This window comes from Mesocricetus auratus, unplaced genomic scaffold, assembly GCF_017639785.1.
Source record: "Mesocricetus auratus isolate SY011 unplaced genomic scaffold, BCM_Maur_2.0 Super-Scaffold_100022, whole genome shotgun sequence".
Classification (NCBI taxonomy): Eukaryota; Metazoa; Chordata; class Mammalia; order Rodentia; family Cricetidae; genus Mesocricetus; species Mesocricetus auratus.
The window spans coordinates 36,193,553-36,212,481 of NW_024429203.1; the positions used below are offsets into that span (position 1 = coordinate 36,193,553).

General features: G+C 49.4%; 1 protein-coding gene across 1 annotated transcript in view; it reads right to left on the reverse strand.

Annotated features, from left to right (window-relative positions):
• Nucleotides 1–7,296: 7,296 nt before the first annotated feature.
• The window catches only part of Arid3b (AT-rich interaction domain 3B), a 47,083-nt gene continuing 35,450 nt past the window's right edge, over nt 7,297–18,929 (reverse strand). Inside the window, exons 5-9 of the mRNA XM_005069598.4 lie at nt 15,349–15,532; nt 13,651–13,967; nt 13,268–13,522; nt 12,059–12,157; nt 7,297–9,687 (exon numbers count right to left, since the gene is read on the reverse strand). Of these exons, the coding sequence (XP_005069655.1) occupies nt 9,527–9,687; nt 12,059–12,157; nt 13,268–13,522; nt 13,651–13,967; nt 15,349–15,532 (1,016 nt within the window). The 3' untranslated portion in view covers nt 7,297–9,526. The remainder of the gene's footprint in view (nt 9,688–12,058; nt 12,158–13,267; nt 13,523–13,650; nt 13,968–15,348; nt 15,533–18,929) is intronic.

The following is an 18,929-nucleotide window of genomic DNA, read 5'->3' on the forward strand; positions in this document are numbered from 1 at the left end:
CTTGCAAAACAGTGGGAGGTATAGGCACTGCCAGCCACTAGTGTCCTTTTCCTCATGGGGCCTCAGCTCTTCTTTCTGTATAATGGGTCCCATGGGCTGAACTGGGAAGGGTCTAGGACATGTTGGAAGTAACAGCCTCTGAGTTGTGGTTTTTGTGAGCTCCGCAGGCCATGCAGGACCAGATACTTGGCAGCCATCTCCAACTCTACCTATGCCAGGGCTCTAAGGCTTCCCCAGGCCTAATTCCTGGTGTGCAGCTGGCCATCTACCTTCCTTTCTCCACACTGGATCAGTCAAGGCCTCCCCGCCCTCAGGGTTTGGGTCAAGGGGCTATCCATCAGCTGTCTCTCCTCCCACACTGCCAGCAAAGCCGCTGGTTCCTCTTCTACAACAGGGTCTGGTGGCAGATGAGGACTCATGGGGGACTCCCACATCCTAGCTCTGTAGCAGACAGGCAGGGGCCTCCTGGGGACACAAGCCTTCAAGAGGGAGGTACATGGTCTGGGGATCCAGGGAGGAAGAGGAGAGGCTACAGCCAGGACTCTGGATGTTGTGGAGCCTGTGGTGATGGTTGGGAGAAGACTGGCCTCCAAGCCCAGAAGCCCTGGCTCACTCTGCACCACTATGCACTCAGGGGCATAGGAGTCAGGCTTGCCTTCCCCAAACCTATTTCTCTGTCAAATGAGGACAACGACAGGGCTGAGGATGCCAGGGGGCAATGGTATCTTCCTGGTCCCCCAGTTTCTTCCTGAGGCTGGGATCCTGTAAGACTGAGTTAAAGCCCAAAGTCAGGAACTGCAAGTGTATGCGGAGGCCCGCTGCACATGGGCTTCAGTCACAGTCTGCTGTGGCTGAGGTCCAGTGCTCAAGGCTTCATCGGCACTCTTACCGAACTGAGAAACACGGTATGAAGGTCAGCCATGGTTGCTGATGTGACACCCACTGAGTGGTGGCAGTGCCCTGCTTGTGCTCCGACAGTTCTGCTCTCACTGAGTTCCTCATCTTTGAGACACTGAGTAGAGGAGCTCCTTTCCTCTGCCTTAGCTTCTCTTGAGGACCTTAGAAAAGAGGTCAGTGTCCCCAAAGGGATTTAAGTGACTCCAGGTGTCTCAGGGTTTCTATTGCTATGAAGAAACACCATGACCAAGACAACTCTTATGAAGGAAAATATTTAATTGGGCTGGCTTACAGTTCAGAGGTTCAGTCCATTATCATGGTGAGACATGGCAACGTGCAGGCAGACAGGGTACTGGAGCTGAGAATCTTTGCATCTTGATCCAAAAACAACAGGAAGTGAACTGTCTCACTGGGTGTGGCTTGAGCACATATGAGACCTCAAAGCCCACCTCCACAGTGATACACTTTCTCCAACAAGGCTACACCTCCTACTAGTGCCACTCCCTTTGGGAACCATTTTCTTTCAAACCACCACACTAGGCATTCTGGAACTTAGGAGAATTTGTCCTGAGAGAATAGGACTGATGCTGTTCTTACACTCATTGGAGCCCCTGTGGGGAGCTTTTAGGAACCCACAGAAAGGGGTGAGAGAAATGACTGCCTCTCTGAATAGCCTAAGTGCAGATTTGCTCTGTGTCCTGGGCTCTCATCACAGACTGGAGGGAAAGAAAAGCTCTAAAGGGAATTTCCAGCTGGGACCTTTGCTGGTTCTCGGTGTGTCCATCCGCTGCCTCCCCTTTCTGCCCCATGCCTGTGTCCTTGTGTGCCTCTTGGTCTCTCTTGGTGTAGCCTCTTCTCATCTGTTCCCAGGTTCCAGTCTCAGTCCTAGAGGCTAGGAGAGCACCCAAAAACAACTGAGAGCCAAGGGAGAGGTCCAGGCATTGTGAAGCTGGCCCTGGTCACTGGGGACTCACATCTGTGCTCCAGAGACCTAGGTCAGCCCAACCCACTTCTAGGGGGTAGGCGGACCTGGCATAGGGAGGAGCAAGGACTCCTTGGGGGAACAAGCTCTATGCTATGGTAGGTAGCTACAGTCAGAGGTCTCTGGCAAAACCTTGACCTTGCCCCTTGTCTGACCTAAAATGCCTGCATTGATAGAACTGCTAAGACTCTTGGTGGACGAGGTCATGTGAATGCCCCTTTCCTGGTGAAGCCTGTGGCTATGAGAGTTGGGAACAGACTGACCAGTGGGGGGGGGCAAGATCCTCATAGGGTTTCATGTGCTTGCTGCCATAAGAGTGCCACCAGCGACCCTGTGTCCTGCTGGGGAAGCCCTTGAGTACTGGTTTAAGGTAACTCAGTAAGTGACTATTTATTGATGCTCCAGACAGCTGTATAATCAACCCCCCTTCAGGAAGGAAGATTGATAGAAGAGTCAGTCGGTAACTGGCCCCAGGCCACACAACCCAACAGCAACTAAGTCCTTGGTCTCCTAGCCTGTCTCAGAAAGGTGTTTGCTCTCAGTCGGCTGGCATGAGCATCCTCAACAGCCATAGGCGATGTCAGTTCGGGATTTGCATCTCCCTCAGTTTATCTGACTGTGTTGGCTAGTTTTTTTTGTTTGTTTGTTTGTTTTTTTGGGTTTTTATTTTTTTATTTTTTTTGGTTTTTCGAGACAGGGTTTCTCTGTGGCTTTGGAGGCTGTCTTGGAACTAGCTCTTGTAGACCAGGCTGGTCTCGAACTCACAAAGATCCGCCTGCCTCTGCCTCCCGAGTGCTGGGATTACAGGCGTGCGCCACCAACGCCCGGCCTTGTGTTGGCTAGTTTTATGTCAACGTGACACCATGTGTAGTTATCAGAAAGGAGGGAACCACAATGGCTAAATGTGGTGATATATTGTCTATGATTTATTAAAGCTTGCCTGAAGATCAGAAAAACAAAACAGCCCAGTCACTAGTTCTTACGTCTACCTCAGCTCAGACCAAAGGGGCGATCCTCAAACTGCTCCCGACTTCACTGCTCCCCAGATTCACTCAGACTGCTATGCTCTCAACGTGGCTACAGTCTAATCAATGCCTTCCTATCCTCAATGTGGCTGGAGAATGAATGCAGCTCTGAGACCCTGTTCCTGTCTTAAATACCTCTCATGAGTCCTGGGATTAAGGGTGTGTGATTCCAAGTACTGAGATCATTTTTGCCTGAACTGTTTCTCTTTAGGACTGGATCAATTTGGTGTAGCTCCATGTAACCTTGAACTAACAGAGATCTGTCTACCTCTTAACCCTGAAACCTGGGATTAAAGGTGTGTGCCTGGCTTCTGTGGCTTGTGGCTGACTTTGCTTTTTACACCCTCAGGCAAACTTTAATAAATCATAAATAATACATCGACACAGAGGAAACGTCTTCATAAGACTGGGGTGCAGGCAAGCATGTAGAACATTTTCTTAGAGACTGATGGGAGGGCAGGCCACCCCTGGGCTGTTGGTCCTGGGCTATGTAAGAAAGCAGGCCACGAGCAAGCCATGAGAACAGGTCAGTGGCAAGCATTCCTCCATGACCTCTGCATCAGCTTCTGGCTCCAGGTTTCTGCCCTGTTTTGAATTCTTGCCCTGACTTCCTTTAATGAACCGTGATGTGAAAGTGTAAGAAAATAAACCCTTTGCTCCCCAAATAGCTTTTTTATTTACAGGGTTTCTCTGTCGCTTTAGAGCCTGCCCTGGAACTCAATCTGTAGACCAGGCTGGACTCGAACTCACAGTGATCCGCCTGCCTCTGCCTCCTGAGTGCTGGGACTAAAGGCGTGCGCCACCAACGCCCAGCCCCAATTAGCTTTTGGTAGTGGCGTTTCATCACAGCAATAGTAGCCCTTAGACACTGGCCATTCTCTTCCTGGGCACTCCTCACTCTTCAGATTCCCCACTCCCCCTCCTCCATCACTGCTGAGTTTTCTGAGACTCTGGCCCAGCTTTTAGAGTAGCTCCAGGAGCTCCTCTACACAGAGGAGCTGTGAGTCCTCCCTGAATTGGTGGATGTGCGCTGTCAACTGCACTACGTCACTACATGGAGAGAGCTTGGTTTGGGTGAGAGCAAATTGCTTCTCAGGGAGTGGATTTGATGGGAAGATTTCAGTTTGGTCAAGGGGGTCTCACCCATAGAGAAAACATCAGGTTGTTCCTTTGGGGGTGATGCTTAGCAGGAGAGATCTACCATCCATAGACAAAACATCCCTGGTTCTGGGAGGCCAAAGTGGGGTCAGCTGTGTCTGGGTTTCTCCACATACCTGAGAGGCCCAGAATAGATCCCTTTCCTCTTTGCTGTTCTGGTCTATGCTGCATTCAACTAACTCCCTCTCTTGAAGTCAACTCACCTGCCTGCTCATGTCTATGTTCCTGTGTCTTAAAATTTCATCCTCTCTCTCTCCCTCCCTCCCTCTCTCCCTCCCTCCCTCTCTCCCTCCCTCCCTCTCTCCCCCTCCCTCCCTCCCTCCCTCCCTCTCTCTCTCTCTCTCTCTCTCTCTCTCTCTCTCTCTCTCTCTCTCTCTCCCCCCCCCTCTCTCTCTCGTCCATGGATAAGGATGTAAAGCTCTCAGTTACTGCCCTAGCACCATGCCTGTCTGCCTACCATAACAATGGGCCAAGCCTCTGGAACTGTAAACAATACCAGAATTAAATGCTTCCTCTTATAGGTTGTCTGGGTGTGGTGTCTCTTCATAGCAATACAACAGTAATGAAGACAGTCTCCTACATCCCTGACCTACTGTCACTCTTTACCTCTCAGTCCCCCAGCCAGAGGCTGGCTTATTCTTCATGTGTCACAGAAAGCTCTAGGTGTGACACATGACTGGTGACCAGTGATTAAAATGCTGGTCATTTTTTCCCCCTTCAAATAGGGTTTCATGTAGCCCAGACAGGCCTGGAACTCCCTAGGTAGCTGTGATGATTAATCTTGGTTGTCAACTTGACTATACCTGGAATGAACTAAAACCCAAGCTGCTGGGCATATCTGTGAGGGATTTTTCTTGGTGGACCCACCCTAAGTCAGGGCTACATCTGCTGGTGGCAGCCCACATAAAAGAACACGGAAGAAGGAAGCTTTACTTTTTCCCTGCTTGTCCTCACTCTCACTGGCGACCTCATCCACCCTGTTCCTGAGCCGTTCCTTCGCTGGTGCTAGAACCTCTTTCCCCAGGATTCCAACATGGACTGGAACAGCCAGCTCTCTAGGACATCCCTGAGACTCCAGCATCAGTCTTTCAGACTTCTGGATTCTTGAGTACTGTTGGACAACTTCAGTGGTTCTCAACCTTCCTAATGCTGCAACTCTTCTATAGAGTTTCTCATGTTGTGGGGACCTCCAAACGTAAGAGTTTCGCTGCTTCTTTGTAACTATGATTTTGCTACTGTTATGAATTGTAATGTTAATATCTGTGTTTTCCGATGGTCCTAGGCAACTCCTGTGAAAGGGTCTTTTGAACCCAAAGGGGTCTTGACCCACAGGTTGAGAACCACTGGACTTCAGATCACATCCCATATGCCACTCTTAACTTCCACATACATACATACATACAAACTCATTCCATCAGTTTTGTTCCCTTAGAGAACTTAATACAGTAGTCAACAATGACTCTGATCCATCCTTTAGGTTATTGTGCCTATTCTCATACATGGCATCACCATTATAACCCTGGCAAACCTAGAACTCATTATGTCTCAGCCGGGTAGTGGCACATGCCTTTAATCCCAGCACTTGGAAGGCAGGTAGATCTCACTGAGTTTGAGGCCAGCTTGGTCTACAAAGGGAGTTCCAGGACAGCCAGGACTGCTATACAGAGAAACAGTCTTAAAAAACAACCCCCCCCCAAAAAAAAGCTCAGTAGTATGTCTCAACCAGACTGGTCTCTGCTTCTTAAATGCTGGGATTAGGGTGTGCCTTTTTTTTTTTTTTTCCGAGACAGGTTTCTCTGTATTGCTTTGGAGCCTGTCCTGGAACTCACTCTGTAGACCACACCAGACTCAAACTCACAGAGATCCGCCTGCCTCTGCCTCCTGAGTGCTGGGATTAAAGGGGTGTGCCACTTTTAAAGAAGACTGATACATCTTAAAAAAAAAAAAAAAAAGAAACTGGCTGGATAGTAGTGTCCCAAATCTTTAAACTCAGCACTGAGGAGGCAGAGACAGGTGGATCTCTTGAGTCCGAGGCCAGCCTGATCTACACAGAGGAAACCCTATTTCCAAAAATACATTAACTTTTTTTTTTTTTTTTTTTGGTTTTTTGAGACAGGGTTTCTCTGTGGCTTTGGAGGCTGTCCTGGAACTCGCTCTGTAGACCAGGCTGGCCTCGAATTCACAGAGATCCGCCTGCCTCTGCCTCCCGAGTGCTGGGATTAAAGGCGTGAGCCACCAACGCCCGGCACATTAACTTTTATATGGGTTTTGTGTGCACATGTGTCATAGCACATGTATGAAAGTAAGAGGACAACTTTGGGGTAGTGTTCTCCTGCCAGATCAAACCAGGTATCAGCTGTTGGGCAAGAGCTTTTACCTGGGGGTGTCTTCCAGACGCTGGGTTTACGGAGGTATATACCATCACACTCGGCCCTCTCCCATTTTAACAAAGTTTGTTGTGGAGGTCAGAGAACCATGTTGTAGGAGTCAGTTTCCCCTTCTACCATATGGGTTCCTAAGATCTAACTCAGGCCATCAGGCAGAACCAAGCACCTAATTGGCTGAGCCATCTTGCTGGTGGTTTTTCTTTTATCAGGGTACAGGATCTGGCTATGTATCTCAGGATGGCTTGAAACCCAAGATCTCTGTGCACAGTGTGACTGTACAATGGTGTACTGCTGTCACACTGGCTAGTGAGATACATGACTCTGCTCCTAAGGTTCTAGTACCTTTGAGTGCAGTGAAAGGGGTCATTCAAGGACAGGTAAACTGCTTGCAGTCCTGGATGGAGGTGGCATTACCAGCCCATGCAGTCCCTGCCCCTGTCCCCAGCCTGACTTCTGGTTCTAGGTCACCCTTCCAAGTCCATGCTCTGGTTAGAACACATTCTCTAAAATGCAGATGATGATGACACACAAATCCTTTGGCCTGAAGTCCTTCCAAATCAGACCTAGTGAGAGCTCACTCAGCAAGGGGCTGCTAAGTCACAGAGGCGGTCCCCCTGCCAGTCAGATACTAACATATCACTGCTGTCAGTTTAGTGACTGGTAATGCCAGGAGATTCTGACAGCACAACAGAGAAATGGAAAATGGAGGTCCAGCTCTTCAGGGAAGCAGACAGTGAAGGGGAGAGGGTTCAGGAGGAGCTGGGGACCTGAGGCACAGTTCATGAAATTCTTTTTCACTCTGAAGGACCTTGTCAAGTGCAAGTCAGTGAAAGAAACCCAGACCTACTCATGTGAAGAGGTAGAGCTTTATTGAAATATAAACATTCAAGAACATGTAAGACAGAAAATAACCACAACATATACAGACACTTGTTGTGAGAGGGCGTCTGAGGTATTTATTCACGGCCTAGGCTACCATGTGCTATCACATTTTTTTTTTTCTGGTTAGAATACATAAAAGACATGGGGGGGGGGATGCTGTCCTGCCACATGACCTTCAGGACTATGCCTGCAGGGGAAGCTCCATTTGGGCCAGAGCCCTAATGCTGAGGACACACAGGCACCCAGCTGTTGCATTTTCTGGCTAGGAGCCTGCTACTGGCTTGAGGGCAGTGAGGGGCATGGAGAGGGACAGGTGGACAAGCTGCCTGGGGAAAGAGAAAGACCTGTATTGTTCCTGTCCCCCTGGATAGGAAGGGTCTATCCTTCATGACTAAATCCTGAGACACTCTGGCCAAATAGGCTTCTCACAACACCAGACCCTGGATGTCCTCTGTCCAACCCTGCATGTGCCTGGTGGGTAAGGGTTCTGAGGCCATACGAGAGTCAGACCACAGTCTAAGAGCTATGTGTGTGTGTGTGTGTGTGTGTGTGTGTGTGTGTGTGTGTGTGTGTGTCAATGTGTGTGAGTTACTATGTGTGTCCTGGGGGCAAGGAGAGGAGTCAGAAGTGAGACGCTCGCCAGGCTGAGGTATATTTGTGCACACGCTTTCTTTCGGTTTCCCTTTCTTGTCCTAGACAGGACTGCTGGGTCATGCTGTGGTCTCCACCGCCACAACCCAAGCAGTCCCAGTGGCTGATGCTTTAGGTAACAGAGTTGAGCACAGTGGCATGAGAGCGGAGCCGTGGGTAAAGACTACCCTTCCTCTACCACAGTGGCCCTGCTCCAGCTACACCAGGAAGAGGCAGAGCTCTCTTAGCATCCTCTTGTCTCTGGGGCTCAGCCTCGGGCAGGGCCCATAGCCATTTGCCTATGTCCCAAGGCAAGGGCTCCAAGGGCAGAAAGATACCCTGCCCTACTCTGTCAGCTGGGGTAGGGGCAGAAAGAACCAGTGTGGTTTCAGGATCCACCAGCAAGCATGGGTCCCTCCATCCCATCCTCCTGCTGTGGTGATCCCTGAGTCACCCCTGCCTGCTCCACCTCCTGGCCAGAGCATGGGCAGGTTGGAGGGAGGCTGGCTGCAAACAGCACCTGGTCAGGGTGATCTGCTTTCATTTCTTTGGTGCTACAACAGCAACAATAAAAATTAAAAAATTAAAGTCAGCAAAACACATATAAAAAAGATTACAGAGATGCAAATACTTTCCTGAAGAATCAAATAGCAACCATTACAAATCTGAGGTATTTCGGTGAGCCTGACACCAGCATGTCTGGGGCTGGTGGGGCTGAAATGGCCCCAAGAGACGACGGCAGGGGCCAGGGACAAGTGGGAGAGCTAGCCAACATGGGCAGGCAGGGAGGCAGGCAGGCAGGCAGACAGGCAGGGAGCTGAGGCTTGGGGATTAGATCAGAGTCTTGTTGGGTAAGTACCAGGGCCTGGGCACCATGAGCTCTTCCTCCTCTTCATGTGCAGAGGCCTTGAACCTGAAGCCTGCCCTCACACATTTATTTCTTAGAATAACAAAGCAGGTATTCTAGGGCCCTGAGGAGTGAAGCTAAGACTTGGACTGAGCAGCTCATGTCCAAAGAACCAAGCAGTAAGCAAGGAGGACTGGGAAGGCCCATCCCCATCCCATGCGCAGTAGAGAAGAGCAAGGAAGACAAGCTCCCGACTCCTAGAGCCCAAAATGGGATTTAAACACTGGGGGACTGGGCAGACTAAGAGACTAGTGATTCTGGGGTGAAGGCAGAAGGCAGCAGAAGGGAAATAAATTAAGGGGAAGGGAAATGGAAAGCCTCCAGCCCCATGTCGCCTTACAGATTGTCGATACACTATTCTGGGATGGGAGCTGGTTGGGAACCCTTGGGAAGCTGGATGCCCAGATGCCCCACCCAGTTCTCCAGGACAATCCCTGATTGGACAACGCTGCTCCGTCCTGCCCCCCACCCCCCTAAGTCTTTCCTTGTCCCCAGAGTACAGCAGAACCTGAATGGAGCCTGGACAGATGGACTCTTCCAAACTCAACATCTGGCCAGATGGTGTCTGATGAGGGCTCCATGAGATGAGGTAAATTTTGTGCATCGATCCCCCTTACTCTCTGCAGGAGAGCAGGGAGTGGGTGCTGGGTGCTGCTCATCAGAGGGACCAGCTGGTGGAGGGCTCTGCACTGGGGGTGCCCCGGGATGAGGTAGGACTTGGTGAGCAGTGAGAGCTGCTGCTGCTGCTGGCGCTGCCAATGCTCTGGGGAGCAGAGCCTGCAATGAGGTGGACCACTGGTTTCTGGGCAAACAGCACACCTGGGGTGGGAGGAGAAGCAGTACTGGCTCAGGAGGAGAGACTAGCTCAGTTCAATTAAACAAGGCATGACTGGGCTCTAACCCTGTGTACTCCACCCTCCTACCATGCCAGATGTCAGTGGAAGCTCAGATAATTGTCCTGCCCATCAAGGACATGCTGCTGAAGGACAGGCATGTAACCAGTACCTTTGCTAGAATGACACAAATGTTCTGAGACTGCTGTAGCTCTGCTGTTGGGGACACTGTAAGAGTTGTGGACAGAGGAGCAGAAGCGCAGCCCAGAAAAGGTTTTGGTAGAAAGTATGTGTGTCGAAATTCCTCGAAAGATAAAAAGCAGCAAACTGAAGAGATGGTAGCCAGGGAACCTGAGACACAGTAGCAAGAGAGAGTACCCCAGTGGAGCTGGTAGAGGTGTAAATGCTTTAGGCAACAGTAGAATAAGGGGTTTAAGAAGGTTGGAGGGGTCTTGTATAGATATAGGAACTCATTTGGAGGCCCTGAAAGTTTAAAGCAGAAGGACATGAAAACATCTGGAATTCAGGACGCTCTCAGGGAGGTCAGAGGATGAGGATGCTCAAGTCCTAGGAGGCCTGTAGAGGAACTGGCCTAGCAGCAGGTGTGAGCAGCAGTAGGTTGAAGGCAATTAATGGAGGATGGTGGTCCTGAGTCTCAGAACCATCCTTAGGTTCCTGGACACCACATCCCGACTAAGAAAGCCTGGGGCAGACAGTGTCAGGACAGGTGAGTGACCCATTGTCAGTGTTGGGAGCCTCAACTCCTGACCCTCCCTATTCTAAAAGCAAAGGAGAAAGTTCCCCACTTCTTCCTCCTAGGAAGATGACAAGAGGGTGTTGAGATCTAGCCACAACTCTCAGTTCCTGTTCTCTTCAGGACTCAACCCAAGCCACATCATGAGCACATGTCACCAGGACAACACAAGAGACTGGCAAGGCACAGTGGCATGGCTGCTCCTAGGAACCCATCCTTCCCTGGCTGCTCTATGATGCTGTGGCTAGTGGTTAGGGGCTATCCCTAGGGAAATATGCTGGTTAAAATTGCAAGGTTTTACTGGTCTGCATGTGGACATCACCAGGTAATTGACACACCTCATGCCTTGGTAAAAACAGAGCCTGTGCTTGTACATCCCCAAACAAATGGGGGTTGGGGTTTATTGTCTATGTAAACTCTATGTTGAACACCTGTAGGGGTGAGTCCCACCAAATACCTTTGAAAAATCTGTTAGTTACAGATGCAAACCCAACTGCCCACCAAAATACTGTAGGCAATTAGGTTAGGGAGATCCAACTGAAAAATGGCAATACCCCCGGGGGCCAAGAGCACTCAGATTCACTGCTGATGTATTTTATTTATTTTTGACAGGGTCTCATTCTGTACTATAGTCTGTCTTGGAACTCATAATGTGACAGCCTTAGCTTCCTGAGTGCTGGAACTGCAGATATGTGTTGCTGCACCTACCTAGCTATGCTGGTGTCACAGTCCTTGGTTCATTTAAAAAAGACAGGGGAGGGGATTGGAGTGATAGATCAGCAGTTAAGAGCAGTGACTGCTGTCCCAGAGGACTTGAGGTGGCTTCCCAGCACCCGCACACAGAAATGTATGCAGACAGATGAAACATTCATGTACACAAAATAATATACACACACACACACACACACACTTAAAAAGACATGGAGCTGGGCATGGTAGTGTAAGCCTTTAATCCTAGCATTCAGGAGGCAGAAGCAGGAGGATCTCTGAGTTTGAGGCCAGTCTCATCTACAGAGTAAGTTCCAGGGACAGCCAGGGCTACATAGAGAAATCATGTCTCAACATGCTCCCTCACCCCCACCACCAAAAAAAAAAGACCATTTAATGAGTCTTTTGCAGTCAGGGAAAGGAGTCTTCTCTGGAAGACTGCATGGTAAATCATGTTCTAGCTTATAATGTATGCTGAAATGTGTGTGTAAGACTGTTGACAAATAAACTCTCATACTAAATGACATCTTTAACCAACCAGCCATTGACTGGGAAGAGTTCCTGTCACTGTAGAAGACTGGTCATCCTTTCAATCTGTGCAGCTACAGTCCAGGACCTTTGTATCTTAGGAATCTTAAGTCAGTGAAAAAAGACACAGACACACACACACAGACACAAAACAGACACACACACAGACACACACACACACACACAGACACACACACAGACACAGACACAGACACAGACACACACACACACACACACACACACACACACACACACACACACACACACACACACACACACAAACACACACGCGGCAAGATAGGGCAAGCTGGGAAGCTGCACTGGACTGGCAACCAGCACGGGTCTCCCCATAGCTCCACGGTCCTACCTGTATAGGTGATGCCATCAATATCTACAGACATGTTGATGCTCCCAATGCTGCTTGTAGTCAAGTTCAGTGCTGCAGCTGAAGTCTCTGCTCTGTCTTCTGTGGAATCAAGAGAGACAGTGGACCTGGTCACGCTTTCTGCTGTCCTCTAGTGCTGCTTAGTCAAGCTGGTCTGTGGTCACTCTCTACAACCTCTGTCTCTACTACCTCTCATTATAGGTCTGGCAGCAGAGCCAGGCTCACCAACTTCCTGTCAAGTTATTCCTGAACCCTTAGAGTGAAGGGACAACAGACCAACGCTAACTGAGTACCCATTATATATCTCAGTCCCAGAAATCAGTCTTGGCCTCCTCCTGACCCTGGTTCATCTGCACTGTGAGGATTTCTGGAGAAGGAACTTTTGTCTCCATCACCTAGCCCTCTCTGCCCTATGGAGCAGCTGGCATACAGGGCTTCTGCCTGGCTCACTGACCTGTGCCTTCTCCCTGCACAGAGTCAAACACTGTCCCATGTGAGTTGCCTTTTCCACTGGCCTCTAAGTGGTTCCTTCTGCCCATCATCCAGGAGGGCCGCCTGGGAATCTCAACGGCTCCTTTCACACCTGCCTCCCTTCCCAGCATACAACTGCCTGTGTTTGCTTGAATGGGAGAGCAGGGAGAAGAATGAGGGGAACGGAATGTGTGTTTTAGGAAGAGAAGGTAGAAAACTAGAAAAATGAGGAGGAGGAAGGGGAAAATATCAAACATACTGCTTAACTTGTATTGCTTACTTCTTTTCTTATTCCTGAGGCCACTGGTGGCTCCACTATTTCTCAGGGACCACAAACCTGACTGGAGCCTACATCTGGTAAGGTGAATGGGATGGATGCCAACCCTTTAGACAGAGCTAAAGGCTAGGAAGGGTTGGGGGAGCACAGCATCTGCTCCTCCATGAATAACCACTTTCCTTCTTGTTAGAGAACAAGGACTTCACTGCCTGAAGCGTCTCTGATCTAGAAAACATCAGGGTGGTGAGATCTTGGCGGACACAGAACCTCCAGTGGCTTTCTTCTGGCCTCTAGAGTAAAGGCAATGGGAAGGACAGCTGAAGAGTGGTTTCCTAGGTCAGGAGGTCAGGATGTCCCTAGAGCCACTCAGTCTCAGTGCCTTGGGTGGAGCAGGGTGTGGCAGACATGATGAAAGAAAGATGGAGTTACACATTGATGCTTACCCCTGCCGTTGATTCTGATCTTCATGGGGAGCTGACGCGCCATGCTGAAGAGGTTGCGCTGGAAGGCCTGCTGCACCAGGCGCTGCTCCTCCTCTGACAACCTTGATGCCTTCTTCTCAGGGGGCTCCCCTGATTCTAGACGCTCCCGTAAATGATCCAGTGTACCTGTCCGGTTGCCAGCTTGCTGGCCTGCCAAAGTCCCAGGCACAGCCAGGCGATTTGGCACAGGCACTGTTGTCACTGGGACTCCATCACCTGTGAAGGAGCACAGCTAGCTAGACTAGTCCACAATGACTTATCCCTCTATCTCAATGCCCATCCTAGACAAAGAGAAACCGGGTTTCTTTTCTCTATACCTTCCCTTCTCCAAAGGCCCTGCTCACCTTTCCTGAGCGTAGATGCTGGGGATATCCGAGGGCTGCTGGCATTGGTACCACTGTTGGAGCCAAGCCCAAGGATGGAGAATCGGATCTTGGGGGGTGATAGAAGGGCAGGGGCCCCAGCAGTGGCAGCACTAGCAGCAGCGGCGGCGGCTGCAGCAGCAGCGGCAGCAGCAGTGGCAGGAGAATAGCCAAAGAGGGAGGAGCTATAGCTGGGCCTCCGACCTTCCCGACGGTTGCCATCGATGGCTGCCTGTAGTTCAGCTGGGGAGCTCAAGGCTTTCTTCTCACACTCATAGGCATATAGATACTTCATGTACCTGCAGGAGGAAAGAATAATCTAAAACATAGTGCCAGAGGCTATCTAGTTTAAGTTGATGTGTCTTTGGAAGCAGCCTTGGTCAGGGAAGAGCTAGGGTTTGGTGTGTACAGTAGAAATTAAAAGAGAAGTCTGGGCTCACTGGACACATTCCTTCAGGCTTCTCTAGCATTACTCAGGTATATACACTGCTTGAATGTGAAGCATCGGTCATAAAGGTAACCTTAAGGCCTTAGCTAACACACCTTTGGAATGCCCCTAGATACCTGTGTTTTGTAGTGTCTTCTTGGTTCCTTATGATTCAGTCAGGCTGGTCAAACAGGAGCAACTCTTCTTTGTGTGTGTCATATGTCCCAGGAGCCATTCTTTGCCCCCGAACACGGACATTCTATTCACAGCTACTTCTACTACAATAGTCCTGATGGATAAAACCTTTCTTTTTTTACGTTCACTTGTTGTGTGTGTGTGTGTGTGTGTGTGTGTGTGTGTGTGTGTGTGTGCACATGTTATGGGCATGAGAACTTGCACGGCATGGTGCTGGTATGGAAGTCAGAGACAACTTGAGGCAGTCCTCCTCTTCTACAGTGAGGGTTGGGTCTGAGGGACCGAACACAAGCAGTCAGGCGAGTCAGCAAGCATTTACCCACTGAGCCTTCTTTCTGGCTCCAAAACCTTCCCACTTTTCTTTCTTTTCTCTTTGAGACAGGGTTTCTCTGTGTAACAGCATTGGCTGTCCTGGAACTCACAGAGATCTGCCTGCCTCTGCCTCCTGAGTGCTGGGATTAAAGGCGTGCGCCACCACAGCTGCCCAGCTCTTACCATCTTTCAATAAGGCCAGGGCATGGTACTTGACAGATATGCCAACTGTTCATTCACAGAGCAACTAGAACATTACAAAAGAATACTTTCCACCTTGGCTTTCATTTTACATGGCTAATCTCAGATTTACTGTTTCTGTCAACCCTTGTTAACTAGTCAATCAGTGACAAAACTGGTCAGTAACCAATGAGGTTGGACTGACCTGAGGCTGAATATAGGGTAAAAGGAGTCACTTGGTGGTCATGTTCTGAAAAGAGTGTAGAATACAGGGACAAGAAGCCCAAGGTTGAATTTCAGGCCTATTGGCCTAGGATAGCATTGGCTAAGCTGATTAGCACAGGGTTTAGTTTTTATAATTTACAAAAATGTGAAGGTATCTATTTGCCAGGACTGACTGTGAAGTTTAAATCACACAGAATAAAGAAATATTAGCATACAATAGCCATGATGAGGGCAACTTTTCAAGTCTGAGGAAGGAAGCTGACTCCTTTCTTCCCTTCCTCAACTTAAGGGCTAACCCTCCTAACATGTGCTCCGCGTCCTTTTCAGCCCTGGCCACTCACTGGGTCCTGAGGGTGAAGGCAGCACTGGTGATGGACGTGGGCAGGTTCAGGCCTTTGGTGATCTCCCTCCAGATTTTCTTGTTGATGATCTCCACCAAGCCCCCCTTCTCTGTGACCAGTTTATATAGCATGTACAGGTCCAGGATCTGCTTGGCCATTATGGGGATCCGGTTGATAGGGGTGCCTGTGATTGTCCAACAAGAGAGAGGGCTGTCAGTCAAGCTGAACAAGAAGGCATCAACTCTGCACACTCACCACTAGCAGGCTGGACACAAAGCTTGTGAATCTCAGAAGCGTGATCTGAGTCTTTGGAGTTCCTTTCTGCTCAGGCCCTGCCGACCATCCACCTGCCTAGATCCTCGCTAGTGCTGAGAACAGTTGGAAAACATGCTCAATGCAGACTGCCTGACTTCTCTCCTGAGACAGGATGGAGAAACATGTTTTCTTTTTCTCTTATGACTAGCCAAGCCAAAGTAGCTACTGGACATAAAGGTCTCCCAGGGAATAAAATGCCACTCAACAATTCTTTCCCCACTCACTAATCACTCCACCCCCTCCCTGGCCTCTGAAAGAGGGAGGGTCAGAGCAGCTTCCGCCCACTGGCCCAGAGGGGAAGTGAGAGGGAGCCAGGGACTTGATTAGGAAACCTGGCACTGGGCAGGAAGGGCTACTAATGAGCACCGGGGGACAGGGGTGAGGGAGGGCCCGGGTCCTTTCACAGAAGGCTGGGATGCTCGTCAGGAGGCGTGATGGATGACTGTCATTTGGCAGCCTCGGGATTAATGATCTGGAGGTCAGAGGGGAGAATTCCACATGGAAGGGTCAGCATCCGGGGCAGCGAATGAGACTTGTTGCCTTTTGATGGCAAACGCCACTTACTGTACATGGGCTGCTGCTCCTGCCCCACCCCTTCCCTGCCCCCATTTTAATGAGTTGCCTCATAGTGGCAAGCCAGCCTGAACAGAGGCTGTTCCTTTCCAATGCTGCTGCTTTATCCTTCAGCTGAACATCAGCTTCACCAAGAATAATTTTTTTGGGGGGGGGGTAGGGTCTAGCTAAGTTGACCAGACTGGTTTCAATGTAAAACCCTCCTGCCTCACTCTCCCAGGAGCTGGCCTCCTGAGATGTGACAACACATCCAGCTCATCAGCTATTTCATAGGATAATCCAAACAGGAGAATGGAATGAAGGGCTTCTACCACGTCCCCATTTCTGAAGAGAAAGCACTAATCCGGGCAGGACCCAAGAGCCTTCATGTGAATGGGGAGGCTACTGAGCTTCAAGACCTTTGTCTTGACCAGCTGTTTTCTGATGACTTTGGCAAAAGGTCATGAGTCAGGTTTGAAAATGCATAGGTAAGGGCTGGAAAGATACTGGACAAGAGAATCTCAAGTTCAAGGCTATTCTCTACTACACAGACCACTGGCCACTGTCTATAAATATATAAGTAAAAAGACAAAGGAAACCCAAACAAATGCAGAAAACACCAGATTCCTGACCTACCCTCAAGACTCAGCTCCAGGTGGAACAATGTTTTTCTGTGCTGCTTTCAATAGTGAACCCATTCCTACCATGAGGACAAAATACCTGAGATGGTGGAGTTGTACAGGTCAGGGCTAGTATCACCTTCTTTGGAGGCCTATCCTCCAGAAGCTTCGAAGGTATTTTCCCATGAATGACTTGTCACTTCTAAGTCATGGATGTGCACACTGACCTCACCTTCACCTCTTTAACCAAGCTCCCTCGTCCTCTCTCTGCCCTTCTCCCCCCAGAAATACCACAGTTCTTACAAATTGGGCAGGAACCTCGGGATTGGATTGGTCCTGGCTATTCTCATCACCCACTTTCAGGTCACTGGGAGGCGCCACTGCCTCTTCCTCTGAGGTACCTCTCAAAAGTACCTTTCCTTTTTGGCATGGGCCACCAACTTGGGTCAGGGCAATGGGTTACCTGCAGCAGCCTGAATTCACACCTATGATCTGCACACCGTGGCCATCTACTTTTATTAGGTATTTCACTTGCTTTTTTTTGTTTTGTTTTGTTTTTCGAGACAGGGTTTCTCTGTGGCTTTGGAGGTTGTCCTGGAACTAGCTCTTGTAGACCAGGCTGGCCTCGAACTCACAGAGATCCGCCTGCCTCTGCCTCCCGAGTGCTAGGATTAAAGGCGTGCGCCACCAATGCCTGGCTCACTTGCTTATATTTTAAAATGATTTATTTATTCTTATTTTATGTACACTGGTGTTTTGCCTGCATGTGTGAGGATGTCAGATGCCCTGGAACTGGAGTTACAGACAGTTGTGAGCTGCTGTGCAAGTGCTGGGAATTGAACCCAGGTCCTCTAGAAAAGTAGCCAGTGTTCTTAACCACTGAGCCATCTCTCCAGCCCCTCACTTGCTTATTCAAAAACCTACAAAGCTTCATGGCTTATCCTACCTTATACGACTAGGTCATGTGATCCACACTCATCAATACTCTACAAAAAATGGTCTATTTTCAGCAAATCCCAGTAACTGCTCTTGCGTTAGTCAGCTGAGCCTTCAACATCACCCTCAAGCCAAGCCCACTTTTGCCTCTACTACCCATCCTCAGGTCTGATATGACTTATCTCACTCAAGTCTCCATCAGTCTGTTCTTCAGTAGCCACTGCCCCAAGGGAGAACTTCCTTAAGATTTTTTTAAAAATGTGCATTAGTGTTTTGCTTGTGTGTGTGTCTATGTGAGGGTGTCTGATCCCCTGGAACTGGAGTTACAGACAGTTGTGAGCTGCCATGCAGGTGCTGGGAATTGAACTTGGGTCCTCTGGAAGAGCAGGTGGCATTCTTAACTGCTGAGCCATCTCTCCAGCCCTGGGAGAACTTTCTAACTTCTTCAGGTCACACTTATTCTTTCCCTCTCGTGATTTCTGTGATGCCCTTCCAATTTCAGCAAACTGCTCTCATTGTCTTGTATCTGTTCAAATGGTTCCCCAGGATTGTTAGCTTTGTAAAAGCAGGGACGATTTTTCCTTCATGCTCTAATATTATTGTGGCTAAATTAGCACATTAGGCAAATTAAACAATAATGTTTCTTTCTGGGAGTGATGGGGTACATGGCTGTAATCCCAGCACTTGGGAGGCAGAGGCAGGAGGATCTGGACTTCATTTTCTACTACATAGGTCAGCCTGAGACAACATGAGACCCACTCAATGAGAGCTTTGAATGTGTAATGGTGACAGGCTGTCCCCTCTCAGGTCCTGCCATGATCATTTGGATCACAGCCACTGTTGAAGACTTGAGGAACAGAAGCTCAGAACGAGCAAGCTCTGGCTCCTGGTTATGAAGGCCAGCAGGAGAAGACTGGATGCCGAGGCAGGGCATTGGCAAGGCAAAGCAACTGATATTCTAACAGTGGGATGAATGGGGAGGGGAAGAGCAGAGAGAGATGGCTGGGCATGGAATACATGGGTCATCTGTAGCTGAGCACTTGGCCAGCATAGCAGGGTTTACCATCCAGAGATGCACTGTTATTCAGAAGGTCTGTGGAGAGCCAGATACATTTTAGATCATCATGTCTGAATAGCACTATTTTCTTCTAATGAAGT